The sequence below is a fragment of the Fusarium proliferatum genome (assembly GCF_900067095.1).
Source record: "Fusarium proliferatum ET1 genome assembly, contig: FPRO_scaffold015, whole genome shotgun sequence".
In the NCBI taxonomy this organism is placed as follows: Eukaryota; Fungi; Ascomycota; class Sordariomycetes; order Hypocreales; family Nectriaceae; genus Fusarium; species Fusarium proliferatum.
In genome coordinates this window covers 183,707-205,541 of record NW_022194804.1, presented here as the reverse complement: position 1 = coordinate 205,541, position 21,835 = coordinate 183,707, and the positions used below count along the sequence as shown (strand labels likewise).

Below are 21,835 nucleotides of genomic sequence, written 5' to 3'. Positions count from 1 at the left end.
GCCTACAGCGGACCTTGAATCTGGCCAGGTCTTAAACCTTGAGGGGAGTAAATCATGGAGTGCGGAATTTGACCTCATTCTCCAAAGGGATACGTCTCTTTATTGGTCGATTTGCTGGTTTTAAATGTGTTCATAATAAAATGTGGACTAGTCTCTACCTAACCATCTTATCTCGATTTTGTCTCATGGGATCGACTTGTAATGCCGCCTCATGGAGGCGATAATGAGGCTATCCTCTCTTCCACGAAAGAAGTCTACAGTGGCAAATGTGGTGGGCAGCACGGCCTGATTCTGATACCAAGAAGTTTATTGAGTGATAACATGATTCTGATATTAACTACCCTAACCTGACCCTCACTCATCACAACATTCCTTTCTAGATCACGAGATGCCTTGGTATGAGCTGTGAACACTTATTAAGGATGACTCTCAGATCGACTTATCAGACGAGTTCTTATTACTTATCAAAGTCACTTGTTATGTGGTACCCCACGCTGTTGTTCAAATCATCTCAAGCCTAACCTCAAATGGCTTTAGTGGTGTGTTATAACCGAGGATTTAAACTGACTCGACTCAATGACTCGACAGTTTCCCCCGCATCCAGATGTCATTTTTCCCTGCACGGCTTCCCCTCAGTAACCCTCCGTTCGGTTATGTACCGTCAGTCCGGGTCAGATGACGGCGAGTACGGCCTGACTGACAATATGAAGATAATGAAAAAGACATGGCCTAGCTGAAAAGTAATGGTTTGTCTACAACACGTCCGTTGAATTAGCTCGTCTCCAAGATTGAACTACGCCATACATCATGACTATCTCTCAAAGCAACAATGAGAGCAATGGCACGCAGCCACCAAAACTCCCAACGACACAAGGATACGGCCAGTATCCGCTTCACGATAGATCACAGAGGCCATTGAAAGTCATCGTCGTGGGTGCAGGCCCTTCAGGAATCGCAGCGTTGATTGAGTTGAAGAAACTTCCGCACGTCGAGATTTTATGCTTCGAGAAGAATGCTGATGTTGGAGGAACATGGCTGGAGACAAAGTACCCTGGTGCCGCGTGTGATGTTGCAAGTCACGCCTACCAGTATTCCTTTGACTACAAGACGGATTGGTCCCGACAGTAAGAAAAAACGAATTGAGAGTCATTTGATCTTTCTACTAACGATGATAGCTTTTCACCGGCCGAGGAAATTGGCGAGTATTTCATCTCAGTGGCAAAGAAGCACGATCTATACAATAGAATCACCTTCAACTCCCGTGTGATTGGCGCCGAGTGGGACGACGATACAGGGCTTTGGCGGGTTCAGGTTGCGCGTGACATATCACCAGAGAGTGATGCTATCGTTGAAAACCACCTTGCTCATGTTTTCATCAACGCGGGCGGTATTTTGAATGATTGGAAGTGGCCTGATATCGAGGGCTTGCACAACTTTAAAGGAAAACTGATACATACAGCTGCTTGGGTTAGATGAGACTTTTACTTGACTTGAAGCCTTGACTAACAGTGATCAGGACCCTAAGATCGATCTCAAAGGAGCGTCTGTTGGTATCATCGGATCTGGTGCAAGCAGCATACAAGTAGTCCCAACCATACAGCCATTATGCGACAAAATCGACGTATATGTGCGATCACCTACATATATTCTTCCGACAGTTGGGTTCGGCATAGAGTCCTCTAACTTCAACGCGCCATGTATGGAACTATGATCTCCTAAAAACCTCGACACTGACTATGACCAGATACTGCGGCAGATATCGAGCGGTTTAACAACAATCCGGAGTATTACAAGGCGTTCCGAAAACAGATTGAAAAACAGATGAATGAGAACTTTGCTGCTAGCATTAAGAACTCAGAGGCACAGGAGAAGGGCAGACAGGTATGCCGATACTCGCGCAGCTGGGAATTTCTTGCTAACCGAGATGTAGTGGGCAGAAAAGATGATGAGTTCAGCAATTGCTTCACCAGAGCTGAGAGAGAAGCTCATTCCAAGGTATTTCATTCCATTGTTTACGAGCATATCGTTACTGACGGCATGTGAAATAGCTGGGAGCTAGGATGCCGACGACTTACTCCCAGCCTACCGTATCTCAAAGCAATCCAGGAGCCCAACGTGAATATCATCCGAACAGGTATACGCAGGATCACTGAAAAGGGAATTGAGACGGACGATGGTGAGGTTCGTGAAGTCGATACTCTTATCTGTGCAACTGGGTTCAACACTTCTTTCTCTTCCAGATTCAACATTGTTGGTCGAAATGGTGTGAGTCTACGAACGATGTGGAAGGCTAAAGGTCCAGAGGCCTACCTTGGAATGGCCATTGCAGGCTTGCCCAATTACTTCAGTAAGTTATAATGAATCATACGTCTTGTGGGGTGTACTGACGATAGATAGCTCTGTTAGGGCCTAACTGTCCTATCGCCAATGGTTCTCTCATTCCATGTATCGAGTCAAGGTGCGTATGCTCTCGTCTAATTCTGGGAGTTTCCTGGCTAACAGCAGTTGCAACAGTGCCAAATACATCGTGCAAGCGATCAAAAAAATCCAAACAGACCAGATTCGCTCTTTGGATGTGAAGCAACCCATCCAAGACGCGTTCAATGACTATGTTCAAGAAGTCCACAAAGACCTTGTCTGGACAGGATCTTGTCAGAGCTGGTGTATGTACCTCTACCCTGTGACCCGGAAATAGCAACTGATCAGTGGTGCAGATAAAGACAGGAAGTCAGGCCGAGTCGTTGCAGTCTGGCCAGGGTCAAGCATTCATTTCATGGAGATGATTGCTAGCCCACGATGGGAAGACTTCGACATCAAGTACATTAACGTGAGTAAAATGATTTGTTTGGTGACCGTGACTAATAGAGGCCAGTCGAATCCATTTTCTTTCATGGGCAATGGAATATCTCAGCGCGAGGCGAAGGGTGAAGATCTAACATACTGTAAGTCCCAAAAGTTCATTACAACAGTATTTAGCTTACATACATAGACCTCGATGATATGGTGCCGGAAGTGAAAGCATGATTTGGATGGAGTTTAGGCTGTTTCTTTACGGGACCGGGGAGGAACGTGTTCATAGTATTGGCGTCGCAGCAAATCGGGCTTCTTTCGTAGTCCTCGACTCCGAGAATCGGCTGAGCTACAATGTAACTTGCGTCGACCGGAAGACAAACTTATCAGCTCTAATAACCTTGCCCGTGATTGCCCTCAATTGCTGCCCTTGAAAGTATCATGCTGGCACCCATCTCCGTGATCTTATGTGCTTGAGAAATTGCAGTCTTCAAATGATGACAATTTAAAGCCACTGATGACCCGCTGCTGGCTTGAATCACTCGAGTCAGCTTGCTATGTCATAATTGCCAGACTCTTGAGTATAAGTATCCGAGGCTCCCCCAACTAGCATTCTTCCAATGACCGGCGACATTTATCTCGCTCATCGATCAACAGCAATGACAACTCAAGACCCAGAAAAAGCATTCAATAGCGGCGTTGCAGTGATAACAGGAGCTGGAGGCGGTCTAGGTTCCGGTCTTGCACGCCACATCGCTTCATTCGGGATGACCGTCATTATCGCTGACATCGATCTTAAACGCGCCAGAGAAGTTGCCTCAGAGATCATAGCCGCCAAAGGAAAGGCTGAAGCGAGGGTTGTCGACGTATCTCGGCCAGACGAGCTGGATGCACTGGCTGAGCACGTTCACACTCACTATGGAGATGTTCGACTGCTCATCAACAACGCGGCCATCGAGACGCTGGGTCCATTATGGAAATTATCTTCCGCCCGATGGGAGGCGACTTTGAACATCAACATCCATGGTCCTATTCATGGTGTTCGGTCCTTTCTACCCCGCATGATCGCATCAGGGAAGGAATGTTGGATCGCCAATGTTTCGAGCGTCGGGGCGTTCACCACCATCCCAGGTCAATCAGCATATGCAGTCACAAAGCACGCGGTACAAGCTTTCACCGAGTCACTGCACGTGGAACTGAGGTCTCAGACGATACCCATACATGTTAGCTCTGTGATTCCAGGACTTCTGAATACGGGTATTTTCGACCGTGCTGAGCACGATACCTCAACTGGAGATACGGCTTGGGAAAAACATCGAAGGTCGATGGCTGAGATGGCACGAGAGAAGGGGATGGGTATTGATGAAGCAAGTCGTATGATATTGGAACAGATCGCAGAGGGGAAGCTGTGGGTTTCTACCCATCCAGCTATCTTGACTGAGATCTTGCAACAAAGGATCCAGTACTATGACAACCAGGGAGAGCCTAATGTTCCGCCAGCATAGAGGGCATAGTAATCATCAAGCACATTGTATTTATCATGGTAGACCTCAAGCACCTGATATTCCCATAAGACTGTGAATCAACTTGTTTGCACCTGGTAGTGGGCTTCCACCGACGATTAAGATGTTTGAGGCCTATAATTATCCAGTTCGTGATGTATTGATAAGTGGCCGTTCAAAATGCAGAACGCATACACCAGGATGATGCATACAAGATAATAGGATGAAAATTGCTGTCTTACAGTATGTATTTTACAGCTTCGCTTTCTGCGACTCCATCTTCTCTTTCCATGAAGCCTTCAACACCCGACGCAGAATCTTTCCAGAAGGACTCTTCGGAATCTGATCCATAAACTCAATACCTCCACTCAAACGTTTATGCTTCGCTTTCCTCTCCGCGACAAAGTCCTGTAACTCCTTCACAACCTCTGGCCCGCCATGGACCCCGCCTGCAAGTACTACAAAGGCTCTGGGTGTCTCACCAGAATAGTCATCGGGGATGCCAATTATGGCAGCATCCTTGACTTTGGGATGACCATGAAGCAGATCTTCGAGTTCAGCTGGAGCTACTGCATGTCCTCGTACCTGCATGGCTAGGGTCAGTTCTTGGAACATTGTGTAGCAGGAAGTGAGACTGACCTTGATCATCTCTTTGATCCGATCGTGGATCGTGATGAATCCTTCGTTGTCGATTGAGCCAAGGTCACCAGTCTTGAAGAATCCATCTTCTAAATACGAAGCCGCTGTTTCCTCAGGGCGATCCAGGTACCCCATAGTGACCTGAGGCCCTTTGGCCCATATCTACCAACATGTCAGCCAGCTTTGGCACTTCTCAGAACAAAGGGTTTCTCACCTCTCCGACATTTCCAGCTGGCACATCTTCTCCTGTGTCAGGGTCTACCACGCGTATTTCAGTCCCTGGGACCAACTTGCCAACCTTTGAGGCGTTACTCCAGGTGCTCAAATCCGGCGGAGTCACCGTCAAGCAAGACGTTGTCTCTGTCATGCCCCAGGCTTGTCGGACAGCAACAGTTGGGAACTTTCTCACAAGCTGGGCGATGACTTGATCAGCCAATGGGGCTGCGCCTGTGTTGAATTGTTTGACAAATGATAGGTCGTATCCTTGAGCCGATTTATCGTTTAACAGTCGGATCAGCAGAGCTAGGCAAGTCAGTTCAAAATTCTCTTGACAGATAACAAGGCTAACTCACGAGGCACAAGCCACAGCTCGTCGCATTTGAATCTCACAATGGTCTCCATCATCTGCTTCATATCAAACTTGGCCATTATAACCATTTGCTGCTCGAGAACAATAGGCAAATGAAGCAAATGAACCAGACCAGTGACTAGTCTTGTTAGTCAAGGACGCCCAGAAAGACCACTTCACTTACTATGGTAAAAGGGCAGAACACCCAGTACAGTCCGCCGCCGGTTGGGTGGAGTGAGTGCGCTGATCTGACGGAGTTGGCTGATGACGTTGGCGTGAGATATCTGGACCTGATGACCACCAAGATAAGCATCGCCTCGTCTGGGACAGTCGATTGGCTATAGCAGAAGCGTGTGACTTACAGCTTTGGGCTTTCCAGTGGTGCCAGAGCTCCAGGAAAGAAATGCACAGGGAGATTCTTCGGTGTATCTAGGTTCCCAGGATGTTGTGTAGGATGACGGATAGAGTGACTCCCCTCGTTGACGCAGATTCTGTAAGCTGTTCTCCTCACCCTTGGACCCATCTAGTCTCAGAATATTCCTTGGCGACAATCCGATTGATTTGCAAGCGGCTTTGACTTCATCAGCGGCGCCAGTGTCAGGAAACACAAGCGCAGTCTTTGACGTTCCAAGGAAATAGATCAGATCATCCTTCATTGAGCCAGGCGGTAACAGAGTGACTACAGCACCCAGTCGACTCGCGGCTAGCATTGCAACAGGATACCAGATGGAGTTCTGCCCAATGATGGCAATCTTTTGCCCAGGTCTGACATCATATTCTTGATACAGAATTGTAGAGACGGTGGTAGCAATGTGCTTTAAGTCATGATATGAGAGGAATTCTCCCGTGGCGCTGTCGTGAAATCCGTGAGTCTGAGATAGTGCTTGATCCGCTGAAGTTGATTGGCCTAACAGGAGCTCATCGCCCTCAAAGATCCATTGCCATATGGAGGGGTTCCCAATCACTGGCCATAATGAGTTAGCGTCCCTGTGAGCGACTTTCTGAGGAGTGACCTACGGGGTTCTAATTGCGGCCCGGAAAAAGACATTATCAACAGATACTTGATAAACAGCTCCAGTCAACACTTCCCAATACTTCCTATCAGTATCAAGTTTTATTGCATCTTCTGTGGGCAGTGTGTTGTGGATAATTGGTGCATGACATAGCATGGCTTGGCCATATGACTCGGGTGGAGTGCACTGACTAGCGATGTTGACTCGAGGCATGACTACGTGCATCGGTAATTGCCAGCTCGGACCGAAGTACGATTGTCTGCCAAACTGCATTAGACGGCTTGATCAATACCTCTTGAACCTCCCGCGAAATCAGTCAAAGGTGTAACCGGTCTTATAACTCGGTTGAAGCATCGGTCTTCGGGTACCCAAGGGCCAGCCATAGCTTTTCTCATCCAACCCCCACATTGCATCTCTAAAATGGCAGCTTCACCAATAACAGTGGCTGTTGTACACACCCCATACTGGAATGTTTCGGATGCTGTTTTGCTTAGAGGCGGATCGCATAATGTCGTGGTGCCTGCACTTCTTTACCTGCGAGCATCCGACATTGAAACAACAAGTTCTTCACCTCGACCGTCGCATCGCCGCGACGAACGAAAGAGAAAACGACCTCACACAAGTCGTCGCGACTCATCTCTTCAGTTTGTTCACCAGTTTACGTCAAACTCGAAAGAAGATCATTCCGAACCATCTCCGTGCTCAGTCGCCTCCAGTGATTCGACCGGCGACTATGATAGCAGCGGTCCTGCAAATATTCTTCATAAGTTGAATGTGACGGAATACGAACGCTTCCTACTCCAGGATCTCGAAGATAAGATACGGAAAGACGCGTTTTACAGTTCGATTCAGTCAACGCCATGTTCTGCGCCTGCGTCCAAGAGAATGAGACATGACATTGATGTGTCGAGGACGAGGGACCAAAAGTCGCCAGAACAGGAAAAGGACGAATATGAGCGGTGGGTAATGGGTTCATGGGACAATTTGTTCTCGAGAGCATCTGTCTACCCAGAGTAAGATGCCGGGGGAACAATTATAGTCTCCGTTATGCAATCGCGTTCAAGTTCATTGGTAGGTCTCCCTCTTCTCGTGCCTGAAGCGTAGCTGTAGCTGACGCAATAAACAGCCGCTCAAAAAGGCCCAAAAACACGCACGGATCGACTTGGGCAAACTAGAAGGCCCTAGTACAGAAGGGGAAGATATGGCGCTTCGTCCATGACATTCCATATTGCCAGTTCGGCTATTTGCTTGATTTGATGAGGGGACCGAGGAAGGTTTATTCCCAAGGTCATGAACCGTGGAATAAGACGCCAATATTCATAGTAGTGGCATGGCATGCATCAAGGGGCAGTCTGAGCTTCAGCGAATGGTGCAGTGTCTTGGAATCAGTCACATGGTCAGGAGAAGTTGACCAGGGTTGATTGTCAAGAGAGGCGGCTTTCTGCTAGGAGGCTCACGGTCCTTAAGAACAAGTGCCGGACTTTAAGTTAGAGCTAATCTATAAGCTACGGCCTTTTAACACATATCATTACAACAAAGCCTCATCTTTGTAAAATTTAACTACTTCTCTATCTTAACCAAGATCAGACTCTGCTGGTAATTATATAGTAAATCAGACTCTAGCAAGAGGCCTGTGAGCTCTCTAAGTTAGAACGAATCGGTAAATTTGTACACTCGTTCCGTGGTAGTCGAAGTTTAATGATAATTTTGTTTCCTCATGCCTTGAGTGCCTCTATAATCTATCACAGACCTAGGAACAAGCACATACGACCATACCTATCAGAGAACTCGGGATCCCGTCCGCTCTCCCATAGATAAGCTGATAAGGGGCGGATTAGTAGTTGGGTCGGTGACGACCAGCGAATCCCCGCTGTTGTATGTTTTTTGGCAGATGATCTGCTTCCTTTTTGCTCATGTTCGCGCTTGATCCAATGGTGCGGCCCTCGATTCTCTCGTGATGTTGAACAAGGCTAGTGCAAGCTGCATGTATCGAACCCTCTCGGCTGCTTCTCGGAGCTACAATACTGGCAAGAGGAGAAGACAGAGAGTGCAAATTTTCAAGGCCGATGCCGCAAGACGACGGATATCCCGTCGGGGATTAAGGGAACGATGTGACATGCCGGGTAAAGGTCGGGGACGGGCAGCGATCGAACTCAATCACTAACTCAATCAAGGTCACATTACCGGAGAGCGCATAATTCTGGGGTAAATGCAGCCAAGCTTAGCCCCAAACCAGAAAGGCGGAGGTGGAGAAAACTGGGGAGATGGTCTGTCTAACCCAGAAACCTTGTCACTGAAAAGTCGGGGAAACCAATGTCAGGCGACGACATAGACCCCACAGTCCCAGTGACTCGTTAAAAGGCCCGAATATCCTCGACGGTTTTCTGTAAAAGTAACGCTATTGCCGAGTTTCCTGCCCATTGGAAAGCATTGCGTAAAGGCTAGAGACAGAGATCCATTATTCAGAATCACCATGTTATTTGCTAAGTTCCCCGATGGTGTTGGGACGAGTGACCAGAGGAGCCGATGTCTTTTGCCGATGAGCGGGGGGTTGATGGCCAGTTTGTCTTGTTTTTACATGTTGTGAGGTTGAAAATGGTGTATATAAAGAGCGCAGATCCTGAACGTAACTACAGTATGTCCAGGCATCGAGACAAGCAATCGAGTCGCAATGTTTCCTACTTCTATATCTTGCTTCGTGGCCCTGTCTCTGATGAGCCAGGGTCTACTAGCTCAGAAGCAACCAGAAAATGTCATCATCGATGATACCTACTTCTACGGTCAATCTCCGCCGGTTTATCCTACACGTGAGCACTCACTCTACAATTGCACGAGCACTACTGATCTCTTGAGAAGCGCAACAGGTAGACACCGGATCATGGGCCGCAGCCGTAGCCAAAGCCAAGAACCTAGTGTCCCAGTTGACTCTTGAAGAGAAAGTCAACTTGACTACAGGAGGTCAGACAACTACCGGCTGCTCTGGCTTCATACCTGGCATTCCTCGTGTGGGCTTCCCCGGACTGTGTTTAGCAGACGCTGGCAACGGTGTCCGCAACACAGATTACGTGAGCTCGTTTCCTTCGGGAATTCATGTCGGCGCAAGCTGGAACCCAGAATTGACTTACAGCCGGAGTTACTACATGGGCGCCGAGGCCAAAGCCAAGGGAGTCAACATTCTTCTTGGTCCAGTATTTGGACCACTGGGTCGAGTAGTTGAAGGTGGGCGGAACTGGGAGGGCTTTTCCAATGATCCCTACCTGGCGGGCAAGTTGGGCCATGAGGCTGTCGCTGGTATCCAAGATGCCGGAGTTGTTGCGTGCGGGAAACATTTCCTCGCCCAAGAGCAAGAGACTCACAGACTTGCTGCGTCCATCACTGGAGCCGATGCAATCTCATCGAATCTCGATGACAAGACACTCCATGAATTATATCTTTGGTAAGCACATGGTACCTCGGTTGTAACAATAAACTTTGCTAACACCTGGACAGGCCTTTCGCTGATGCAGTCCACGCTGGACTCGCCAGTGTGATGTGCAGCTACAACCGGGCAAACAACTCACATGCATGCCAGAACTCCAAGCTTCTGAATGGCCTACTCAAAGGTGAGCTGGGTTTTCAGGGCTTTGTCGTCTCGGACTGGGGTGCACAGCAATCTGGTATGGCTTCGGCGTTGGCTGGCCTGGATGTTGTTATGCCCAGCTCGATATTGTGGGGTGCCAACCTTACCCTTGGTGTGAACAACGGAACGATTCCCGAGTCACAGGTCGACAATATGGTTACACGGTACGCTAAGCTCAGTCTCGCCTCTCAACTTTCCTTTCGCTGACAATCATCTAGCCTCCTCGCAACTTGGTACCAGTTGGATCAGGACCAAGACACTGAAGCCCCAGGTCACGGGCTCGCTGCCAAGCTTTGGGAGCCTCACCCCGTAGTAGACGCTCGCAACGCAAGCGCCAAACCTACTCTCTGGGACGGTGCAGTCGAAGGCCATGTTTTGGTCAAGAACACCAACAATGCACTGCCTTTCAAGTCGAACATGAAGCTCGTTTCTCTGTTCGGATACTCTCACAAAGCTCCTGACAAGAACACACCAGAGCCCGCCCAAGGCATGTTCTCCCCTTGGTCTATCGGCGCCCAATCTGCCAACATCACTGAGCTGAACATCGGCTTTCTCGGCAACTTGAGCCTCAAATACTCCGCCATCGCGCCCAATGGAACCATTATCTCGGGTGGAGGCTCGGGTGCTAGCACTTGGACTCTTTTCAGCTCACCATTTGACGCATTTGTTTCTAGGGCGAAAAAGGAGGACACTGCGCTTTTCTGGGACTTTGAGAGCTGGGATCCTAGTGTCAACCCTACTTCCGAAGCTTGCATCGTCGCTGGTAATGCTTGGGCTAGCGAAGGCTGGGATAGACCTGCTACTTATGATGCCTATACTGATGAGCTTATCAACAACGTCGCCGACAAGTGCGCCAACACTATTGTTGTTCTTCACAATGCTGGAACGCGCCTTGTGGATGGCTTCTTTAGCCATCCCAATGTCACCGCTATTATCTACGCTCATCTTCCGGGTCAGGACAGTGGAGATGCTCTTGTTTCGTTGCTCTATGGCGATGAGAACCCATCAGGACGTCTCCCGTACACTGTTGCTCGCAACGAGACGGATTATGGTCACCTGCTGAAGCCAGACTTGACTCTCGCCCCCAACCAGTTCCAACACTTCCCCCAGTCTGACTTCTCTGAGGGTGTTTTCATCGACTACAGACACTTCGATGCCAAGAATATCACTCCCCGCTTCGAGTTTGGTTTCGGCTTGAGCTACACAACCTTTGATTACGCGAATCTCCAAGTTACAAAGTCCCAGGCACAGACACAGGAATACCCAGCTGGTACTGTTACTGAGGGAGGCCGTTCAGACTTGTGGGATGTCGTTGCTACAGTGACAGCAACTGTCAGCAATACTGGCTCTGCCGACGGAAAAGAGGTTACACAGCTGTACGTTGGTGTTCCTGATGGTCCTGTGAGACAGCTGCGTGGCTTTACGAAGCCGTCTATCAAGGCTGGAGAGACGGCTACAGTAACCTTTGAGCTTACCCGTCGGGACTTGAGTGCCTGGAACGTTGTTGCGCAGGAGTGGCAACTTCAACCAGGCAGCTATGCTATCTATGTCGGCCGAAGTAGTCGAGATTTGCCTCTGCAAGGTACCCTGAGCATCTAATTATGATTCGAGAAGGATGGATCAGTATAGTTAGTTGAATCTATATCTCTAATACTCAGTATGATTGATTTCATGATTCATTTGTCATATTTGCTTAATACTGTGATAGGTGTTTCCTGCAAAGGTTTTATTGAGAGAATATTCGGTATAGTTGCTTGTTCTATCATTTATTTATAATGTGTAACATTGTTACAGGCCAGATACCTTACCTGACTATCGGCTTTGATACCACACACATTCTAAACATTCTACAAGGGCGCCAGTGCAATGTCAATTTACTTTTTAGTACTAGCACCCGACAGACTACAGTGAATAGTCTCTAGCACTCGATTGCTCGCTCCATCAATCTTCCTCCTCTTCCTCCTCCTATCTTCACCGTCTTCTTCGCTCTCCTCATCTTCATCGTCTTCCTCTTCCTGCTCCTCCAGAAGCCGCTTAAGTTGAGCCTCAGCCTCCTTAGCTCGAGCCAAGTATTGCTTAGCCTCCTCCTCAGCAGCCATCTTTCCCTTGTTGACCTCCGCCAATTCCCTCTTCAGGCAGCTGGCAATCAACTCAAGGGAACGAACATGAGCCCTATCGCCATTACCCCCAAGGAAAACTGGTGGAATAGTTGTTGCGTCCTTGGTCATGAAATCCTCAATCTCCTTGCCCATGGCAGCTGCAAGCTCCTTGGCCTTGAGACGGAAGTTGCTAAGCGTGTAAGAAAGCGATTTGGCTTTCGAATCCCACTGCTCGGGATACTCTTCCTCACCCTTAGCACAAAGCTTAAGACTATAGTCTGGAGCGAGAGTCGTGGCGAGGTCGATGTCAGATAGGAGGATCTTGTCTCCGTACTTCAGGGGGCCTTCCGAACCGATGTGCTTGTCATAATAGCGGCGGATCTGACGCGCTCGCAGGCAAGTGTTTTCCTCGGTTGTTGCCCAAGCCATGATGGATGTTTGATAGTAGGATTAGTATTTACTGTGTTGCAGATTGTGGTATAGGTTCAAAGGTTGTTGTTTTGTTGATGAAAAGAAAGCCCAGATGATGATAAGGAAGTTAGGTTTATATATTCGCAAGTTAATCCCAGTGAGCTTCAAGGCTTGGAACTAGCACTCTACATATTCGTGAGAATAACATATGGTTCGGTGACATTCTGCGACCAGTGCCTTCCGCTGGATTCTTTGTCATATTTCTGATGTTCATCGAGAACATATTGTGCTTTGTCCTCCATTAAATACTACACTATGAACATATATGAACACAAAGTTCGGGCTCAAGCTTCTGATATGTTCATGTAGCAGGACAAAGAAAACCTGGTACAGAACTTAGAGAACAATTATCTTCTTAGAATTTATGAGATACCATTAATGTTTTAGTTATCCTAAATACCCCTCGGTGGGTACTGCCGTCTTCACCATTGAACGAACAGGAGTGATGAACATAGGCAACGAGAAGTTAGCTCTTTTGAAACGACAGGCGCCACGGCTCTGCAACTCATATTTCCTCATAGCTTAAAGATTAAAAATATTACAAAATTTATTTATTGTCGATGTGCATTCTCATTTATCTAGTCTGCAATAGCAAGAGGCCTTAACAAGAACGTCGGTACCTGCCAGTGCCTTTTGCAGAAGGCCCTCAATCTCCTTCGCCTCTGGTTCTCTGCCTAATCTCGACAAACTTTCGTGAAGGCCGTGCAGTGCCCACACATTATTAGGGTGCCTCAAAGCTCTAGGTAGTTTATCGTTGAGTCCCAAGTCTGTCTTGTACACCTCAACTGCCTCCTCGAGATACCCCTGCTCCATAAGCAACGCACCGTATGCATGGCGGGTAGGCTGCATCCATCCCCACGGTTCGTCATAAGGAAGATTATCCTCGCGACGAATAGCCTCACGGAGGTGCTCAAAGGCGACATCATAATTCTTTCTCCTGTATTCCAGTTCGCCATCGAGCATAGCTTCACCCACTCGGAGGATATCCAGACAAGTGTTGTTGAAAAGAGTGCGAGAGGTCGGAACTCTCTTTAAAGACTCGTGGAATAGTCCTTTGTGATGCTCCGATTCTGGCACTCTGCCCGTAGCAGCAAAAGCTACACTCTTCGCATACAGGACGATCGACGTGGTCATACAGTATAAGTTCTGGTCTTCAGGTGGCTCCATATCAATCAGATCCTGCCATTTTCCGAACCTGACCAAGATATGAGCACGAAGACTCAGAAACGCTTCAAGCCAGTCAGCCATAGGCGGAGACTCGATTTGAAGAAGGTCCTTCGGGATAGTAGACTCTAGCTGACTAGCAGTGTCAATGCAAACTTTGTACTGCCCCGCGAGCATAGCAGCGTAAACCCGAAAATGAAGATCGTGGCACCGGTACAGAGAATAAAAGTTCAAGGGTCCAGCTTTGGATAAATACTTATCGTCGGCTTTGATCGCCTCCGAGTTGGAGTCAATGGCAGCTTGGTAGTGTCCACATAGTACGTCCAAGTGAGTTGGCATGTGGTGTAGATGTCCTCCGTCAGGTACGAGCCCACGAAGATGGTTGGCCGTTGCAAGAGCATCTTCTGGTCTCGGAGACATTTCCATCAAATGGATATACAAGTGGAGTAAGCCGGGATGCTCCAAAGAACCGTTGAGCTTCAAGCCATTATCGATTATCGTTTTGATCTTCAGCGTGTGAGCTCCAGGCGTAGGATCTCCCGTCTTAAGATCCCAAAGGTTCCATGGATTCAAGTTCATCAAAGCGTCTGCATACAAGGTAATGACATCCAAGTCGTCCGGAAAGTGCCTGTGCACCCCTTCCATTGCATCAGCAAAGCCCTGATTCCAAGAGGAACAATTCGAAGGTCTCTCTTGCGGGTAACGGTGCTGAAGTGCTGTGATAAGGGCTTGCTCAACTGGATTGCAGGCTGACATCTTAGCCATGGCTGTACGGGCGGCATTGTGACCACGCCCAACTGCGTCAGCCAGGTCTTTGTCATCAAAGAACGACCATGGCTTGTTGTAGTTAGGCCCTAGGCTATACGCCAAGCCCCAGTAGGCCATCGCGCAGTCAGGGTCGGAAATGGCGGCCTGCTCGAAGCAGAAGACGGATTCCTCATGATTAAATGCGTACGCCCATATGAGTCCACGGCTGAACCAAGCTTGGCTTTCCGGGGAGGTAGTCGAGATGGTTCGCTTGTACAAGCCAAGATCGAAAGGGTATGGGGTTGACATTGCTGATCGTCGTGACGTTTCAGGTACACAGTGCCAAAATTATGGCGATGAGTAATATTAAAGGGTGCCCTGCTTTTCGAAGCATGAGTTATTTTTCATTTCTTAAGTACGTGTCCCCCTCATTAAGTCATGGGACCAATCACGCGCTCCGGCTCCAGCCATTTAAGCTTCGAAAAAATTGAGTGAGTGTAGGGTAGTGTGGAATCACAAGCATAGTTCACATGTTTATAGCGTGACTTGTTATTTTCTCCTTTTACTGAGAAGATTTTAGTAGTTCACTTCAGGATAAGCTGCTTAATACTGGAAGCGATAAATAGATGGTCCAACGCGCTGTTTCCTAGTTTATTGCAACTCGGGCGTATTGTTTCTTGTGTATTTACTAGCTAAATACCAATACTTTCTGGTCCTTACTCTAGAGCATGGAGGCAAAGTCCAAATACTCCTTAGGTGTGACGTGATCATGGCCGTCCCGATCCGTAACATAGCTTACATCTTTCCACTCATTCAGCAGCCTGAGTTGCTCCTCACACTTCTGCTCTCCGCAATCGAAAGCATCAGACCCAATAGCAATACTAACCGCCCATGGCTTCCCAGCCGCGATCCTTTCGCCCTTCATAATATCCACCATAACCTTCGCGACCTTGTCCAGCTCACCTGTCCGCTGAGCAAATGCCTTGGCAAACATGAGCCCAAGTTCCCCCATGAGCTTGTTATAGTCTGCAATGGCAGGTCCTTGGATTGCGAATTCTGGAGCATCTTCATCCCTCGGGTGGCCGAGGTTGGTAGGAAAGTTACCGCACATGAACCCGACGCAAGAAATGCCAAAAGGTCGGACCTCCTTATGGAGGCTCTCGATGTAAGTGTTAAGAGCAGCCTTAGATGCTGCATAGTGGGACATAAAGGGCAGAGGACCCCATGAGCTGGCGGAGGAAGTGAAGCCAATGCGACCATGGCCCTGGGCACGGAAATGCGGGAGTATGGCGCGAGTAACGTTCATGTGTCCAAAGAGATTGACTTGGAAGAGGTTTTGGACATATGCATCTCTATCATTCCTTGTTAGCTCGCTTCTTAACTGAAGGGTTCATAGGCTCTTTACTCAGCTTCTTCTGCGCACTTCAAGGCAGAAGCACCGGCATTATTCAACAGAATGTCAATATGTCCAAAGATGGCCCAGGCCTCGTTCATCGTAGCTTGAACCATGGTCCACGGGGCCGTAATGTCTAGTTCCAAGATGGCTAAATTATCTGACTTGAGGTGGCCGAGTTTCTGGTTTGCTTTGCGACCGGAGGCAATGACTTTGTCGCCGCGGGCAACGATTTCATTTACCAACGCAGCACCAATGCCAGATGTGGTGCCAGTTACGAGCCAGACAAGAGGAGCCATGATAAAATAGTTGATGTTTTTGAAGGGAGTATGAGAATTGGAGATGTGATTGATTGTGAATTGTTGTGTGAGTATGCTATTGATGGTGAGGCAAAAATGGGAAGCCTTCCATCTTCTTATAGTTTAATTTTCCCATAATCAAGATTCAGCTGGATGGCGATAATCCAAATTCGGCCATATCTTTCACATCTGGGACTCATGAACGGACGGAGATGTGATCAATTATGTGCTTATGTCACGTGATGCGGACCAAACTCGTCCGTCTCACCATGAGCTGTCTCGGTAACCCATTACCGCTCACGCATCGTTTCGTCCCATACGACAGGCCTGATCAGCTGGAGCGAAGAGGATTTCGGCCGAAAGAGACCCCGACCACGTGAGTCCATCTACTCTGCTAGGCATACCATGTCCGCCACGGCCGCAGCCCCGAGGGCAATGTCACAGTCCGTCACGGCTAGAAGGAAGATGAGAAAGGGGACGCATAGCTGCAGTGAATGTGAGTCACTATACTGATTTGGACTTAATATGAATCTGGTCCCTTCGGGTAAATATCACGAACCTCGTATAGGATAGCAGGGTGTTATTTCGCAAATTGTTTCTATATGCTGTTGAACAATCGTCAAGCTGACAGTTACCTTAGGTCGAAGGAGAAAAATAAAATGCAAGTTCCACCCTGGAGCTGCATCCCCTTGCATCCCATGTGCTGCCCGTGGGTCTCGTTGTCTCGATCAGCGAGATGCGACTCCAGTGAACGAGAGCAATATTAATACCGAAAGTGTGAGCTTGCGGGAAAGGGTCGCCGTTCTCGAAAAGATGGTCAGGAATCACGTTATAGCGCATGAGCCGACCCTAAATCATGAAGAGTTTGATACTGAAGACGAGCCAGTTGAGGCTGATGAAAGGGCGCCCTTTGTGTCCATGCTCAACAAAGCCAAGGTATGTTGTCAGGTGATGCTCGATTATGATGCGCTGATTGTTTCCAAGGGATCGATAGAAAGTCATCAGATAACCCGACCTGTTCACGAGATTGCATCTCGCAAAAGTCCTCCGTTCTACACGCAAAGCTCAAGTGATGCGTGCTTAAAGCTTCGTTCGGTTCTACCAGAATATGATCTTTTGATATCTACTCTGTCTCAGAATGGGGCCTGGTGGAGCAGCTTTCGTCAGAAGGTTCAGGTCATCTGCCAGGGAACTTACGAAGACCTGGCCGCGTTTGCTGTACGTGTCTACACGAGCAGTGACCCTGCCAAACTTGGCATGCTTGTTGTTGCATATGCACGTAGCACGGGCAATAACCATCATCTATACGGGCTCGTTGATAAACTGGCCATTCCAGATTCTGCGCACTCTTACTCTGCCGAGGCAATGGAGCTTCTTCTGTTGTTGGCTAAGGCCTACAGTGATATTGGTCAACCTAGACAGTCTTGGATGATGTATAGGAAAGGTCTTGCTATTTCGGAAGTTATGGTAATTCTATCTGATATATAATTGGTATTCACAAAGCTAACAACGTCACAGGGCCTGTATAGACGAGAAATGGTTTCCCCTCGTCTGAAGAGTATCTGGTGGGCATTTTACCACGGAGATCGCTTTTCAAGTCTTCTTCTTGGCATTCCATATGGATTCAACGACGCTCATCTTGGTCCAACCGTGGAACCATATAACGCGCCTACATACCCAGAACAGCGGTTCGTTTTGCGGTGTGCTTCCATTGCAGGAAAGATCATTGACCGGAATATGATGCCCGGGAAGCCATCCTCTGCAAGTTCAATGCTCCTTGATGAACAAATGGATACCATCGCTTCTTCTATGCCCTTGAGCTGGTGGGATTTACCCGACTCACTTCCAAACTGCCATGCCGAAACGGATGAGCTGAGAAACATTTTGCTCTTGCATTTTTACTTCTTTCATGTCAGAATTAACCTCCATCTGCCATTCATCGTCGGCACAGAGATGACATCTGCTCGAGGCTCTCACAGACTGGCATGTTTGGAAGCTTCTCGGCATCTACTTAAACGGTTTACACTTTTGCGTACTGAAATCCAGGGCTTCAGTATCTTTGACTGTAAAACAAGCGACTTCGTCGGATTCATGGCTTGTGTATCTCTGATCCTATGTCTGTCGCAACCTCGGTCAGACGAGATCACCGTTTCGGTTCCAGACGAAGATCAGAACCTGATTGCACAAGTCAAAAGCATATTTGAAAGAGAAGAGAAGGCAGGATGTAAGGTTGCTTGTCAATGTCGAAGGATGCTTGACATATTATCCGGCATTACCCTCGACAGTGACGAAAGCGCATCGAGCCAACTACCAGATAGAATTGCGATCCCCCACTTCGGATATGTCCGGCGGGATGTAGTTCAACAGGCTGGGTTGCAAGCCACAGCAGGGGCTTTAGTGGTACGCTCCACTACGCAAAGGACGACAGCGGCCCCAGTCGTCTCAAGCGATGGTCTGGGTGGGCTAGGAACTGGATCTGGAAGTTGCAATTGGTCGGAGACAGTGGATACTGGAATATGTTGGGAGTTTGGTGAGCTTGAACATTTTCAGATTGATGATGATCTGTCATCGTGGCTGGACACCGCGATGCTGGACGTGAATTTAGAATGGGACATGCCGTTAAGTGGATTTTTCCCTCATAACCCGTCCCTTTAGAGATATAATCAGATTAAATCCTGGAGAGTCAATTTTGATAAAGTACTCGAGACTGGGAATCCGTAGCTAATCCGGTTTCACTTTCGCTAGAGGTAGATATTCCAGCGAAACGATTAGTCAGATATAAAATGACAGCTATAGTAGCTTTGGTAAGTCATCTAGTTCTGCCTGTAAATAGGTAGGAATAGGATATTGTATTCAGCTCTTTCGTTGCCCAAGTCTCTCGATCTTTTGGTCCACCCAGATAGGATACTTATCAAGACTTTCATACCACTGAATCACACTACCTATCTGCAATCCATGTCAGCCAATGTTGTCCACAAAGCACAGTCGAACTCACCAAGAATGCCCATGAACCTATAAATGTCGAAAGTGTCAGTGCATACTCAACGCCTGGATGCGTGATGCCAAAGCCCAGCGCACCGCAGAGAGTAAAGCCAATAGCGCCAATCAAGTTCCACAGTCCAATATGCCACCCCAGCACCCCCGGCGCTGGAATGTACCATCGAGGCTGAACTTCAACCATGAAGAGGATGCTTGAAACGATGAAGCCTGTGCCACCAATCACTTGAGGGAGCCAGTAGACGCCGTTCTCCGCTGGTGTAGAGAGGTTGTTGAGTATAGGCGGCAAGGCTGTGAAGCCTGATATCCAGAATACAGTGGCGCCGAATGTCTGTGAAGAACAGGCCAGGAAGCCGATGTCGAAGAAATAATGTGTTCTGAGTTCATACCACGTCGGCCACCAAGACCACATCCGATCATTTCCCGATGACTCCGCGGTGTCATTGCCCAGGGGTTTAGAGCTTTGCTTCACAAAAGTCCCCTTTTGCGCGTGTGCATGCTTGCAGTTATGCGCGTGAGTGAGATGAAGCATCCCGTCTACGCTTTCCTCAACGGCCCAACCAAAGCAGTCCGATCGGTTCTCATTCACAGCTTCGAGCATGAGTAGGATCGAGCCAAACTCAAAGACCGTAGCGCCAATGAAAGCTGTCAATCCGCCGGCCCAGTCAGACACCTTGGTTGAGGGGTTGAGAACGGGGATCCATGAGTAAAAGCCATTGATTACCCAGATGATCGAACCTTTCAATAATTAGCTATTACTTTGTGTGATGAGATGGTGAGTACCTATTGTGAAGACGACGGCGACATCGTACGATACATCCCAGACTGGGCATCTGACAAACATCTTCAAGATGCCGCGTAAAGTCTGGTGATACGTATTCGATGGCCTCGGTCCTTTCGTCGCTGCATGCTTGTGAGGATCAACACCAATGGCTAGCGCATGCCGTCCCTTTCTGTTATCGCGACTCCTCCACACGTAAGCAACTCCAGGGCTCTTTTCACCCGGTCGCGATTCTTTCCCAGCATTTCCGGCGTCAGACTCAGCATTGAGTGTCTTCTTGTCGGCAACTAGATATCGCTTCGTTGGATTGAGCGCCTTGACAGGGCCAGTTGTGCGCTCAGCGTGGTAATGCCGACCGTGGAAATGGTCGTGAGCTCTAGGCATTGTTGTGGTGGAGATGGGCTGCTGATCCGGAATAAACAAGAAAAGGGCGCTGTCTCGTTTTTTAAAGTTGGCAATTGATTGGATGACGTGGATGTGTATCAAATTGGATTAGCGCTGAGGTAGTCTCAAATAGTCCAGGGCGACACTATACGAACACTGATGATGCGCGCTGATTGCTAAGGGTTAGCGAGGCATTGAAGATGCTATGTCAGCATTTTAAACCTTGGTAAAAATAATTCATCCCAACGACATAATATAACAATTAAGTTGTCGACGCTGATATGACCAGTGGCATCATCTTCTCAACCTTGATGAAATAACAACCTTCTTGCGTTACCAGAAGCGAAAGCCTCAATTCCATTCTCATCAAGAACCCCTTCCTTTCGAATCGTCTCTAAATACTCCTTGCCAAGCCTGTTATCGCTGAAAGGATAATCCACACTAAACATGACTTGACTCAGAGGCATGTTGCCCAACAGACACCGCAACGAATGCACATCAAACATTCCCGAAGTTGTGATCCATATATTACTATGCATCACTTCCGCAAATCCGCGTTCCATCCCGAAGAATGTAGTGGCCTTGTTGATACGGTCAAACATATATGGTATGAGCTCTCCAGAATGACCAATGATGATTTTGAGTTTGGGGTGGCGGTCAAATGTGTTACTGGCCATTAGACGCAGAATGGTGTTCGCAGTACTGGCATGCCATCCAAAAGCAAAGGCGCCGAGTGCAGTCGCTGAGCTACTGTCTGACTGCAGATTACCGCCTGAGTACAAAGCCTCCTTTTCGTTTTCACTCGGCCACGCAGGATGTATATAAATCGGCACATCGAGCTCCACAGCTTTTGCCCAAAGAATATCATACTCAGGACCATCGTAGAAGTTGCCGTTGGAATGGTTATCAATGAGCGCACCAACGAACCCATGCTCTTTGATACATCTTTCAAGCTCATGAGTTGCTGCCATGGGATCACCCATCGGGAGGCACGCGAAGCCAGCGAAGCGAGACTTATTCGCTCGGACAGCTGCAGCAAGCTCATCGTTACAAGCTATTATTGTTTCGGCGGTGAGAAAGTTGGCTGGAGTGTGAGACAGGACTTGAATTGCTACATTGTTCTCATCCATGTTCTTGATTCGCTCATCATCGAAGTCAACGAGCTTGTTGATGATACTGGTAGGAAACCCATGGATCGGGTCATTTGTCGCTACCGTTGACGAGTGTGCTGCTTGAGATAGAAAGTGTTCCTCAAGTGTGATACTCATTGCAATGATGAATTGTTTACCAACGCTCTGAAGGACAAGAAAATTGAAGCTCAAATGGAACAAGGGATGCAAGCTCAAAACTGCCGAAGCTGGTACAGGAC

At 48.2% G+C, this 21,835-nt stretch overlaps 11 protein-coding genes and 1 non-coding gene across 12 annotated transcripts; 6 read left to right on the top strand and 6 right to left on the bottom strand.

The window, feature by feature from the left end:
- Positions 1-807: 807 nt before the first annotated feature.
- FPRO_12342 (monooxygenase family protein) lies at positions 808-3,024 on the top strand (the record flags this gene model as incomplete). Its single annotated transcript, XM_031224129.1, has 11 exons — positions 808-1,124; positions 1,176-1,467; positions 1,517-1,697; positions 1,745-1,881; positions 1,931-1,995; positions 2,049-2,347; positions 2,398-2,458; positions 2,515-2,663; positions 2,715-2,827; positions 2,873-2,942; positions 2,990-3,024. The coding sequence occupies 11 exons, from the start codon at positions 808-810 to the stop codon at positions 3,022-3,024; spliced, it is 1,719 nt and encodes a 572-aa protein (XP_031089418.1).
- Positions 3,025-3,449: 425 nt separating this feature from the next.
- Positions 3,450-4,295, top strand: FPRO_12341 (uncharacterized protein; the record flags this gene model as incomplete). Its single annotated transcript, XM_031224128.1, has 1 exon — positions 3,450-4,295. The coding sequence occupies one exon, from the start codon at positions 3,450-3,452 to the stop codon at positions 4,293-4,295; it is 846 nt and encodes a 281-aa protein (XP_031089417.1).
- A 249-nt stretch (positions 4,296-4,544) lies between these two features.
- FPRO_12340 (uncharacterized protein) lies at positions 4,545-6,547 on the bottom strand (the record flags this gene model as incomplete). The annotated part of the gene is made up of 7 exons (XM_031224127.1): positions 4,545-4,877; positions 4,932-5,093; positions 5,146-5,453; positions 5,504-5,638; positions 5,684-5,789; positions 5,862-6,463; positions 6,517-6,547. The coding sequence occupies 7 exons, from the start codon at positions 6,545-6,547 to the stop codon at positions 4,545-4,547; spliced, it is 1,677 nt and encodes a 558-aa protein (XP_031089416.1).
- Positions 6,548-6,932: 385 nt separating this feature from the next.
- Positions 6,933-7,529, top strand: FPRO_12339 (uncharacterized protein; the record flags this gene model as incomplete). The annotated part of the gene is made up of 1 exon (XM_031224124.1): positions 6,933-7,529. One exon carries the CDS (start codon positions 6,933-6,935, stop codon positions 7,527-7,529), a length of 597 nt encoding a protein of 198 aa, XP_031089415.1.
- Positions 7,530-8,278: 749 nt separating this feature from the next.
- rrna4 lies at positions 8,279-8,394 on the top strand. Its single transcript, XR_004093502.1, has one exon. It is a non-coding gene; the product is annotated as a ribosomal RNA (ribosomal RNA).
- Positions 8,395-9,183: 789 nt separating this feature from the next.
- Positions 9,184-11,730, top strand: FPRO_12338 (putative beta-glucosidase precursor; the record flags this gene model as incomplete). The annotated part of the gene is made up of 4 exons (XM_031224123.1): positions 9,184-9,319; positions 9,369-9,948; positions 10,002-10,295; positions 10,350-11,730. 4 exons carry the CDS (start codon positions 9,184-9,186, stop codon positions 11,728-11,730), a joined length of 2,391 nt encoding a protein of 796 aa, XP_031089414.1.
- A 275-nt stretch (positions 11,731-12,005) lies between these two features.
- On the bottom strand, positions 12,006-12,659 carry FPRO_12337 (uncharacterized protein; the record flags this gene model as incomplete). Its single annotated transcript, XM_031224122.1, has 1 exon — positions 12,006-12,659. The coding sequence occupies one exon, from the start codon at positions 12,657-12,659 to the stop codon at positions 12,006-12,008; it is 654 nt and encodes a 217-aa protein (XP_031089413.1).
- A 612-nt stretch (positions 12,660-13,271) lies between these two features.
- Positions 13,272-14,921, bottom strand: FPRO_12336 (putative TPR domain protein; the record flags this gene model as incomplete). Its single annotated transcript, XM_031224121.1, has 1 exon — positions 13,272-14,921. One exon carries the CDS (start codon positions 14,919-14,921, stop codon positions 13,272-13,274), a length of 1,650 nt encoding a protein of 549 aa, XP_031089412.1.
- A 412-nt stretch (positions 14,922-15,333) lies between these two features.
- FPRO_12335 (related to ketoreductases) lies at positions 15,334-16,304 on the bottom strand (the record flags this gene model as incomplete). The annotated part of the gene is made up of 2 exons (XM_031224120.1): positions 15,334-15,964; positions 16,018-16,304. 2 exons carry the CDS (start codon positions 16,302-16,304, stop codon positions 15,334-15,336), a joined length of 918 nt encoding a protein of 305 aa, XP_031089411.1.
- An 813-nt stretch (positions 16,305-17,117) lies between these two features.
- On the top strand, positions 17,118-18,959 carry FPRO_12334 (uncharacterized protein; the record flags this gene model as incomplete). The annotated part of the gene is made up of 3 exons (XM_031224119.1): positions 17,118-17,240; positions 17,289-17,771; positions 17,823-18,959. The coding sequence occupies 3 exons, from the start codon at positions 17,118-17,120 to the stop codon at positions 18,957-18,959; spliced, it is 1,743 nt and encodes a 580-aa protein (XP_031089410.1).
- Positions 18,960-19,157: 198 nt separating this feature from the next.
- Positions 19,158-20,466, bottom strand: FPRO_12333 (uncharacterized protein; the record flags this gene model as incomplete). The annotated part of the gene is made up of 3 exons (XM_031224118.1): positions 19,158-19,250; positions 19,300-20,039; positions 20,085-20,466. The coding sequence occupies 3 exons, from the start codon at positions 20,464-20,466 to the stop codon at positions 19,158-19,160; spliced, it is 1,215 nt and encodes a 404-aa protein (XP_031089409.1).
- A 302-nt stretch (positions 20,467-20,768) lies between these two features.
- On the bottom strand, positions 20,769-21,734 carry FPRO_12332 (uncharacterized protein; the record flags this gene model as incomplete). The annotated part of the gene is made up of 1 exon (XM_031224117.1): positions 20,769-21,734. The coding sequence occupies one exon, from the start codon at positions 21,732-21,734 to the stop codon at positions 20,769-20,771; it is 966 nt and encodes a 321-aa protein (XP_031089408.1).
- Between the last annotated feature and the right edge of the window lie 101 nt (positions 21,735-21,835).